Source organism: Danio rerio, chromosome 1 (assembly GCF_052040795.2).
Source record: "Danio rerio strain M-AB ecotype USA chromosome 1, GRCz13ab, whole genome shotgun sequence".
Classification (NCBI taxonomy): domain Eukaryota; kingdom Metazoa; phylum Chordata; class Actinopteri; order Cypriniformes; family Danionidae; genus Danio; species Danio rerio.
In genome coordinates this window covers 9,265,187-9,276,906 of record NC_141021.1, presented here as the reverse complement: position 1 = coordinate 9,276,906, position 11,720 = coordinate 9,265,187, and the positions used below count along the sequence as shown (strand labels likewise).

The following is an 11,720-nucleotide window of genomic DNA, read 5'->3' as shown; positions in this document are numbered from 1 at the left end:
CTGGAAGCACAACACAAATCAGTTTGATCAGCAATAACCATTTTAAATTCCATTCAATAAAATTTTATTTGTATAGCGCTTTTACAATGTAAATTGTGTCAAAGCAGCTTCACATAGAAGATCATAGTAAATTGAAACAGTGTGGTTCAGTTTTCAGGGTTTAAGTTGTTCAGCTCAGTTCAGTGTGAATAATAATCCCTAAAAATGTGTCAAATAAATAATCAAATAAATGTGCTACTTGTGTCTAAAATATCATTATTTAGTCATCTCCAGGGTGCCACGGCAGCACAGTGTGATCACCTCACAGCAAGAAGGTTGCTGGTTCGAGCCTCAGCTGGGTCAGTTGGCATTTCTGTGCGGAGTTTGCATGTTCTCCCTGTGTTGGCGTGAGTCTCTTTCAGGTTTCTCGTTTGTAATGAGTGTGTATGGGTGTTTCCCAGTGATGAGTTGTGGCTGGAAGGGCATCTGCTACCTAAAACATATGCTTGATAAGTTGGTGGTTCATTCTGCTGTGGCCGCCCCAGATTAATAAAGGGACTAAGCTGAAAAGAAAACAAATGAATGAATTGTTATCTTCATAATTTACAGTTAGTTCCTTATAATGGCTTGAATGCCATGAAATGATTATCTGAACCTAGGACTATTCTTCCAAATTTAGCAAACTTGCAATTGTGATGGTCAATGAGTTGGTGCTAAAAAAATTATAAATGTTATTTATTTTTGCTAGTTGGTGTTGGAGAGGGGTTTATTTAAGAAGCTATTGTAACACTTTTAATAAATATTGGGGAATACTTTAAGCAAAAAATCTTTTTTTTTTTTTAATATTTACATCCACAATAAAAAAGTTGGCATTAATATACAGAACCATCATCTTTGCATATGTGCATCACACTAAGTACACTTTTTCTCTTTTTCTAACATAACATAACAGATATAGTAAACTGTTGTGAGTACATTTACTTCCATGAATGGAGGGGCATGATTGCAACGTAAAGACAGCTGTTAAAATACGTTCAGTTTCTATTTAAAGTAACCCCCCCCCCCCCCCCCCCAAACAAGTCATCAATTTGTGTGTGTGTGTGTGTGTGTGTGTGTGTGTGTGTGTGTGTGTGTGTGTGTGTGTGTGTGTGTGTGTGTGTGTGTGTGTGTGTGTGTGTGTGTGTGCGTGTGCGTGTGTGTGTGTGTGCGCGTGTGTGTGGGTGTGTGTGTTTGGAGGGGCCTCTCGTTAAGTGAAAGTAAAACCAACCAAACATATACTGTATATAACCTGCTTCTAGTGTACACCTTGTTACATTTGCTTGCAGTGATTCAAGCCAACTGTGTGGGATCAAGCTGATAGATTCAAGAGGGGAAAAACAAAATGGGATCATCAAAATCACAACCACAACAACCACCACCACCAAATCCAGGTGAGAGGGTCCTGTATAAAAAAAAACAAATATTGTTCTACAGTGTATTCAATACCAACCATAAATGAATAAATGTGTAGAATTATTTGATCCATTTCAGATGCATTTTTTTTACAAAACTCTTTTAGTAAACAGTTATTCATTCATTAACACAAGAGTGTGATCACTTGACATCTGCAGGATAATTAAAAAATAATACTTCAATTTAACTGTGGTGTTGAAAAAATATTACACTTAAATTTAATATTTCACAAGATCTTATTAATTTTATTTACAAGTTTATTAAAGATTTCTCCTAACACATTAATCTGGGTTTTTCTCATTTTTGCACCCTGATCTTAAATTATTTTGTAACAAAAATTCCAGTTTAGCTTTTGGTATACAGACTAATGTAAAACCAATAAACCAGATCTGCACATATATTTAATTAAATAGTATCCAATATCATTTTTTTTTTCTCTCTGAGAAATCTGTTATGCTGGCCACTGTGTATATACACACAGAATATGACATAACTAGGCTGTTTATTAGTATTGATTAATGCATTTTCTCAATATTTCAGATTCTTTCATTCCTTAAAGGCAAAATTGATGTTTGGCGCAAAATTGTTTTTAATAGTTAATATTGCGAATTGGTCCCCAGACTAATGTGTGACCACATATATCATTTTGCAAATACATACAAATGTATATTTTTAATAATTTATGTATGTACATTGTTTCTCTTATAGAACTGAATAAACCATGGAGGAAATTTGACTGGAGGTAAGCTATATTTACCTATTTAGCCATTTCAATGTGGTCATGTTATTGGTCCATGAACATTTACTGTTTGTTATCAAACCATTTCATAACTGTAACAACAGACAATTGAATCATAACTTAATGTTAAAACAGCTATCATAACATTATTCATCAATATGTGACTCTTTTTGGATTCTTCAAAGTAATAAAAATAAAAGATGTGAAACAGGAAATACGTTGGGACCATTGTTTTTGTTTACATCCTTCATATACACTTTGCTATTTTATTACTATGTCATATTTATTTTTTTAATCACTCTTGATGTGTGCATGACAATTTCATCAAGTCTGTTCACAAGTTGGTCTGTCCTTTTGTGTGTGTATGTGTGAGAATGTGTGTGTGTTCACAAAATCGAGTTAAAAATACAATTTATTGAGTAAGTTAATAGATAGAATAAATAATACTCTGTACAACTACTGTTTTTTCATTACTGTGATGGTTGGGTTTATGGTTGGGGTGGGGGTAAACGTTAAGAAAATAATTGGCAAACACTGCTCAAAACAGTGTTACAGTGTTACTAAGGACATCTAGTGGACAGCACATACTGTCATTAGTCCTCTAATCTATATTGTGGAACCCTATGAGCAGCAAAATCAAAAATAAAATGTAATATGTGAAATTACAATGTATTTAATGTAATATGCAATGTGTTAATTAGCAGTTTAATTCTGGAATTAAATTAGCACTTTCTAAAACCTCATGGTAAAAAGTTTGGTGCAAAAAAAAAAAAAAAAAATATATATATATATATATATATATATATATATATATATATATATATATATATATATATATATATATATATATATATATATATACATATTACATTTATTTTGTAAAGTTTTAAAATGTAATTTCTATACTAATTTGAATAATTTTAAGCCAAAAAAAATATATATTATTCAAACAGACTGCATACAACATGCAAACAACTAGTAAATGTTAGTGTACTGAATTATAATAGCATCATAGACAATTACATTTATGACAAATTATGTTATCTTGGTGATGTCAAGATGTCATGAATGACAGAGACATGTTTTGTTGTATTTGGTTATGTCAAGTTGTCAAGAAAGACATAACCAAAGAGATGCCGGCAGCTAGCTCTCTGCAACTCTCACATGGTCGCCCACTGAAGCTAAGCAGGGCTGCGCCCGGTCAGTACCTGGATGGGAGACCACTTGGGAAAGCTAGGTTGCTGCCGGAAGTGGTGTTAGTGAGGCCAGCAGGGGGCTCTATACTGACGGGTGACTCTATAGTCACGGGGACTCTATACTGCTCAGTGAGCGCCGTCTTTCGGATGAGACGTTAAACCTAGGTCCTGACTCTCTGTGGTCGTTAAAAATCCCAGGATGTCCTTCGAAAAAGAGTAGGGGTTTAACCCCGGCATCCTGGCCAAATCTGCCCACTGGCCTCTGTCCATCATGGCCTCCTAACCCTCCCCATATCATGATTGGCATATCATCACTCTGTCTCCTCTCCACCAATCAGCTGGTGTGTGGTGTGCGGTCTGGCGCAAAATGGCTGCCGTCGCGTCATCCAGGTGGATGCTGCACACTGGTGGTGGATGAGGAGATTCCCCCCCCCATTGTGTAAAGCGCTTTGAGTGCCCAGAAAAGCGCTATATAAATGTAACGAATTATTATTATTATTATAACTCAAACAATGTCACCTTTCATTTAAAATGACACTACTGAGCCAAGGACAGTTGTCATAATCATTTCTCCTTCATATTCTTGACATACATGATTATAACGGTTTCAAGACGGTCTTGTGGACATCACTTGGAGTGTTACCACATAAAAATATGTATAAATATAGGGAGTGTGTAAAATCTCATGAGGTGTTTAGTTTTATCGTTCTCCCTCTAAGAATAAACCTATATATTTTTGATTTGATTGTCAAAAATTTAGTACAGTAAAATGTTCTTCAAAACAGTCAGCTAATTCATTGTGTTTGTATTCTCTAAAGATCTAGAGTATAAACTTGTGTTTTGACAGACAAAAAGAAGCCCTGAAAAAAAAGCTGGAAAACTTCTCTCCGAGTGATCCAAACGTTAAGGAGATCAAGATCCTAGTGGCTGGACAAGTTGGAGCAGGAAAGTCCAGCTTCATTAACTCCATCGAAAGTGCCTTTCAAGGACGGATCTCCACAAGAGCACTAGTTAACTCAGCTGAAGGAGACAGTCATAGTTTTACACAAAAAGTAGGTATTTGTTAAATTTTTCCCATGCCCGTAGCCAACCTGGTGAAAAGGGTAGTCCTTTTTTCTCAAAAAGTTGACCTTTTTGCAGTTAATCAACTCATTTTCAATTTAATTATGAGATTTAAATACTGCACTTTAGTGACATTTTAAGTGATATTTTATAAGTGAAGTTTATTAATAAACTAATTTTGAGTGGATCACGTTTATGATTGCTTGCGGCTGGTCCCACATTATTCAATTTATGATTCACCAATCAGACGATTCCTATGCCTATAAATACCCCAAGTCCCATATAACAGCCATCTTCGTTTTGAAGAATCCCCCTTTCCATCCCTACTCCTCCTCCTTTCCTAGATGGGTGGCACGGTGGCCCAGTGGTTAGCGCTGTTGCCTCACAGCAAGAACATCACTAGTACTAGTCCTTACCAAGCCATCTGAGTTTTTTGTGAGGAGTTTGCATTTTCTCCCTGTGCTCACGTGGGTTCCCCCATGTTCCCTGGTTTTCTTCCAACATCCAAAAATATGCAACTTAACCTTATTGACTAATCCAAATCGGCACCATAGACATGCTCCTAGTAGGTAGTTATCTCTTAAGAGCAATCACTACCTGTTCATTAGCTACTAAACCAGGGGAATTCTCGAGATCTACCTGAGCTCAAACTCCCCTCTCGCCTTGCAAACCGGAGAGAGCCTCGGGCTCGAGGATCTTATGCTATCAGGGCTCTCTCCCTTGCGGCTGGAAGGGCATACACTGTGTAAAAACGTGCTGGATAAGTCGGCGGTTCATTCCGCTGTGGTGACCCCGTAGTAATAAAGGGACTAAGCCGAAAAGAAAATGAATGAATGAACTTGCTTGTTAATTAAATCCTGTTTTGTTATTTAACCTGTTATTTTTATGCAACAGTCAAGTTGCTAATTTATTTTTGGCATGATGATTAATATAAAATTGTTATTATTGGTATATAGTCACCATGCAATTTTTAATTTATTGCATTTTTTTTTTTTTTGCTTTGAGAAGGCTATTCTAAGATCAGTTCAAACTTTTATAAAGTTTTAAAATAAAATCAGCTGTTCACTGTATAAAATTATAACATTTTGAAATATTTATATTTATCTGACTATATATCGGTTATCAGCCTCCAAATCTAAAGAGTTATCGTTTATTGATATCAGCCCAAAAATCCATAGCAGTGCATCCATAAAAAATATAAACTTTTTATTGATCTTTTTGACACAGTAGTCTGTAGGGAAAACAGTGTGTTTCATCTTTTTAAGACAAATAGATTAGTTCTTTGTGTTTTCATATCAATTGAAATTCATTTTTAGGGGTTCACATCAAATGTTTTTTTATTGTTATTTTAAACTTAATAATTGTGTTTATGAATATAAATTTGGAATATAAATTGATCTGTTGAAAGCAGGTTGTTTTCAGTTAGAATGTCAAATGTTCTCCTCCTATTCAAATTTTACATTGAAGGGTTCTGACAACATTTTTGCCCACCGGCAACTATAGTTGCTAAGTATTTTTTTTCTTGAAAAAATAAATAAATAACCTGGAGAAAATAAATGCAAAACATTTTCATATAGGACACCATTAACAAAGCTACATGCAAAATTTGGGCACAAATGAGTTAAAGCCTTTTTTAATGGATTATTTTCGCAATTATGGTGCCATAGCAGTCAAAATAAGACAAATGAGTTCATTTATGGGACAAATTCTGGACACTTGCCAGTGAGGGGTGGGTCTTTTGAACCCCCTGGCTTCAAGCCTGTCTCCAAAAAAACATAAGTATTTTAGCTAATAATATGATTAATTATAAAATTTGTTTGCAAATATATTTGTTCTTGTATAATTGTAGCTCGAAGGTTTTACCATCAGAAGTGGGAGAAAACCTTTGCCCTTCGTCTTCTTCGACATCATGGGTTTAGAACCTGCAGCATTGGTTGGGACACAAACAGAGGACATCATCAGTGCTGTGTTTGGCCATGTGCAGGATGGCTATAAAGTAAAAAAAAATAAACTAACAAATCACTACATTAATTGTGCATTAAACTTAATATTTGTATGTGTGAATGTATGGTGTTAACATATTTTGCTAAATTTCTAACCTTAGCTCAACGAGGAGCAGCCACTCACTTTTCAGGATCTAGAATTCACCACGAACCCCAACCTCTCCGATCAGTCTTTCTGCCTGGTTTATGTCATAGACGCAGTTACATTCCAACTTGTAGAGGATCGACTTATTGACAAGCTGAAGATCATCCGCAAGAGAATCAGTGATAAGGGTAAACTCCCCCCTGAATGTTCATGATGATAGCCAGCATATAGTTTATTAGCTTGTGTTTTAAGCAAATGAAGCCTCAGATAATCTGTGGCTTGGGTATATACAGTATCGGCAGCAAGGCTAGAAATGTTGGTTGTTTTTGAAATAGTGTGCAAAACACAAAATGCATGATAAACATGTCCCACAACACGCCAGTCCAACTATTCTTCTTCTGACAAAAAATTGCAGTGTCCTAAAGCTGATGAAACAGCAGGATTAAGAGTGAAAGCAAGCATGGCGTCTGGTCATGTGCTGGTCCTAACTGGTACTGGCCATGTGCTGGTAAGGATCAGGTTAGGACCAGCACATTTGGTGAACATCATGTGTACAGAACGTAATTAAGGGATAAACGGTGAACTGACGACCAAATTTAGCTGTAGTGTACACGTGGCCATTGAAATTGTCACTCGCCATTACTCAATGGTTACTCAAAATTAAATCACCACGAATATATAGATTTTTTTTTTGTCTATGAGGCATTAGTCTGACTTTGCCAGTGCCACTTTGGTCCTTATATACAGGAACGTTGCTATTGATATACAGTACAGTAGTCAACATTTGAAGTGGATCAAAAAAGTTTTTCAAAATGGCCTTAGAACACAAATGAGATTTGTTCAATAGGGCAACTTTAAAGGGCCATGAAACCCCCTCGTTTCAGCAGGGTGTTTTCACACCTCTACTTTGGAAAAAGTCAGAAAAGTGGGCGTGTCCAGCTCTGTTTTAGGGAGGAGTGTCGGAGGAAGAAAAGAGGCATGGTGTGGGAGTGTCTATTTGGGCGCTTTGAATTTCAGAGTCAAAACACACACCCAACAGGGGACAAAGTGACTGTGTTTACATGGACATTTGTAGTCGAATTATTTGCCAAATTATTAAATGGTGGACTTTAACTGCAGTTTGGCTCTTTCATTCAGGGAATTCATTCGTGCCCGTCGCGACAAACGAGATATTTGATTTGAGGAACTGCTCTAAACGTGTATTTTTCATGCAATGTTTGATACCGCACGGCGAATGAGAAAAAAAAAAAACCTCTGCATGTCCCGCAAACTAAGATGCACTCGGCAGGTAGCGTCAGAAAGCCGCGTGTGTTATTCCGGTCACAAAATGCGGTAAAAACCCTACACGAGGTTATAGTTTGGTTGTGGTGCTAAAATGTTTACACTCAGTGCAATAGTTTGTTCGATACAAACAAACTGAATAAACAAAGAGCACTGGTCGCGCACCAAATCTGTAGAGACAGGACAATCCACAGCAACTAGAGCCGCGTTTTTATTAAGAGAAGACTACAAGCGAATCTGGATCTCAGCGTTTGCAGATGAGAACAGCTCTCAGGTAAACAATAATCCTCCTTAGACACGTAAGTTATTGTTGTGGCACGTCACGTACACTGTAATCCACACGTGAGTCTGAGCTCTCACAGAGAGAAAATGAAAACAAAACTTTGAAAACAAAACTATAAAAGCAACACTTCACGCTTGTTTTGCCAACACAACGTGCAGGGCCGGAGCAAGCTGACCTGCCGCTCTAGGTAAAGGACGGTCACGCCGCCCTCAAACCTAAAGTGAAACCAGGGGGTATTTTTTCTATTCTGCCACCCTAGACGCGGCTATAAATGAGGCGCGGGTGGCGAGGGTAGTTTAGGGGACGCCACCCTCTCTATTCTGCCGCGCTAGTTTCGGATTTAACTGAGGCGCGGTTGGCGAGGGTATTTCGGGGACGCCGCTCTCTATATTCTGCCACCCTAGACGCGGATATAATTGTGGCCACGGGTGGCGAGGATAGTTTCGGGGACGCCGCTCTATCTATTCTGCCACCCTAGGCGGCCGCCTAGGTCGCCTCTATGGAAGTGCCGGCCCTGACAACGTAGCGTCTCTGTCGTCTAAACACTGGATACAGTAATGAATATTAATGAAGTTGCAAAATAGAAGGCGCTGATTGGTTTGAACCAAGCTTTACTCATGCATTAATGCAACACACTGTAAGACGTAATAAGACACACTCTGGCACAGACGTCCAGTCTGCACGCTGGAATACACGCTATTATGTCATGACCGTGACGCAGCTTCAAAAATTCGTTTCAAATCGGAAGTACGAATTTGCTTGAAAAAACGCAAAAATAACCAATTTACACTTTTTAGTGAAATATAGGTGTCCTAATAGTGTTTTTAGCAGTGTGGGACACATATACGACTGTCAACAGCTCAAAAAATTTGTTTTGGTGTTTCGTGACCCTTTAATGAAAGTTTTTTTAGCCACTGACTATACCCTTTTACAAAAATTACCACAAATTTGCTTTGGTTGTTAGGGGATTTTTTTCTTTAACCTCTACATTGAATCTGTATTTGTTATAGGCATTCCCCAAGTGGTTGTTATGACCAAGGTGGATGAAGCATGTCCACTGGTCGGAAATGATCTGAAGATGGTCTACACGAGCAGGAGGATCAAGGAGAAAGTATGTGGCCATCCAACATGTATGACTGCTGCTTTTATATACTGCTTTTTTCTTTTACATATTATTTGATTTATTGGTTTTGCATCCTGTTTCTGTCCAGATTGTGCAGTGCAGTAATAAACTGGGTGTGCCGATGACAAACATCTTCCCAGTGAAGAACTACCATGAGGAGATCGACACAGAAAATGATGTTGATGTTCTGATACTGAAGGCTCTTGAACAGATTGTTCAGAGTGCAGATGATAGGTTGCTGGATAATGAAAAATATACTGAAACTTAAGTAACACATGTGTAACTAATTGAATTAAATTATTTTTTGAAGGATAACAGTCTATGACTCAGCAGAGTATTGTGTTTTATCATTCACGTGTACATACAAACGGTTTCAAAGCTAAAAAAATTTCAATATATTTTCAATATATATGATATTTCAATACTCAAGACCGCAAGAATAGAGGACACGTGAACGAACCAGAATGGGTTTTTGATACTAAAAACGCATTGATGCAGACAGATTTTTTTTTTTGAAGATAAACAATACAACTATAAATGCCCTGGTACAAAATACAAGCTTCCTTATTAAGACAACAGGCAAGCATAAAAAAATAAAAATAAAAAAATAAAACACATAGAAGTATTCAGCAAGTTCAATGTGTTTTATTAAATTTATCAAGAAATCTTGTGATTTCACTTTACACTGTATTTAAATGATGATGATGGTGATGATGGTCCAGGATCAACATTACTGAATTTACAATGTATTCAAATGTTGATGAATGATGGTCCAGTATCAACATTAGTGAATTTACACTGTATTTAAATGATGATGAAGATGATAATGATGATGATGATGATCGTCCAGGATCAACATTAGTGAATTTACACTGTATTTAAACAATGTTGGTGATGATGATGATGGTCCAGGATCAACATTAGTGAATTTACACTGTATTTAAACAATGATGATGATGATGATGATGATGATCCAGGATCAACATTAGTGAATTTACACTGTATTTAAACAATGTTGGTGATGATGATGATGATGGTCCAGGATCAACATTAGTGAATTTACACTGTATTTAAACAATGATGATGATGATGATGGTCCAGGATCAACATTAGTGAATTTACACTGTATTTAAATGATGATGATGATGATGATGATGGTCCAGGATCAACATTAGTGAATTTACACTGTATTTAAATGATGATGATGATGATGATGATGATGATGGTCCAGGATCAACATTAGTGAATTTACACTGTATTTAAATGATGATGATGATGATGATGATGGTCCAGGATCAACATTAGTGAATTTACACTGTATTTAAACAATGATGATGATGATGATGATGGTCCAGGATCAACATTAGTGAATTTACATTGTATTTAAATGATGATGATGATGATGATGATGATGATGATGAAGATGATGATGATGATGATGGTCCAGGATCAACATTAGTGAACTTACACTGTATTTAAACAATGATGATGATGATGATGATGATGATGATGGTCCAGGATCAACATTAGTGAATTTACACTGTATTTAAACAATGATGATGATGATGATGGTCCAGGATCAACATTAGTGAATTTACACTGTATTTAAATGATGATGATGATGATGATGATGATGGTCCAGGATCAACATTAGTGAATTTACACTGTATTTAAATGATGATGATGATGATGATGATGGTCCAGGATCAACATTAGTGAATTTACACTGTATTTAAACAATGATGATGATGATGATGATGGTCCAGGATCAACATTAGTGAATTTACATTGTATTTAAATGATGATGATGATGATGATGATGATGATGATGATGAAGATGATGATGATAATGATGGTCCAGGATCAACATTAGTGAACTTACACTGTATTTAAACAATGATGATGATGATGATGATGATGATGATGGTCCAGGATCAACATTAGTGAATTTACACTGTATTGAAATGATGATGATGATGATGATGATGATGATGATGATGATGATGATGGTCCAGGATCAACATTAGTGAATTTACACTGTATTGAAATGATGATGATGATGATGATGATGATGATGATGATGATGGTCCAGGATCAACATTAGTAATTTTATACTGTATTTAAATGATTTTTATGATTCAAGATCAATTTGCTCCACTCAAAATGTCAAGGATTTTAAGAATAATTAGGTAATTTTCTTTGTATTCCTGCATGGATTCTCTGAACACAGTTTACTATGCACACATCTTTGTTCACAAATGCTAGCACATTAGCTAAACTGCACATACCAGTTGTATACTGTTCAGTGTAGTATTATGTCAGGTATGAAACACATTTTTATGTAATTTTTAAAAGTTATTTATAAGTTTTACAAGGTTAAACAGTAGACGGAATACCTTACTTTTTTTCAGCTTGGACTACAGGCAAAAAAAAAAAAAAAAAAAATTCAAAACGATCTGATGGGGATGTGATCAGCACACACGGACAACATCAGAGGGCTGTGATTGGTTGATTAAA

The 11,720-nt window shown here is 36.3% G+C and overlaps 1 protein-coding gene across 1 annotated transcript; it reads left to right on the top strand.

Moving 5' to 3' along the window:
* Positions 1–1,292: 1,292 nt before the first annotated feature.
* On the top strand, positions 1,293–11,628 carry LOC137487232 (interferon-induced protein 44-like). The gene is made up of 7 exons (NM_001443442.1): positions 1,293–1,409; positions 2,140–2,173; positions 4,214–4,418; positions 6,278–6,424; positions 6,533–6,704; positions 9,091–9,191; positions 9,292–11,628. The coding sequence occupies exons 1-7, from the start codon at positions 1,361–1,363 to the stop codon at positions 9,469–9,471; spliced, it is 888 nt and encodes a 295-aa protein (NP_001430371.1). The 5' UTR covers positions 1,293–1,360; the 3' UTR covers positions 9,472–11,628.
* The last annotated feature ends 92 nt before the right edge of the window (positions 11,629–11,720 follow it).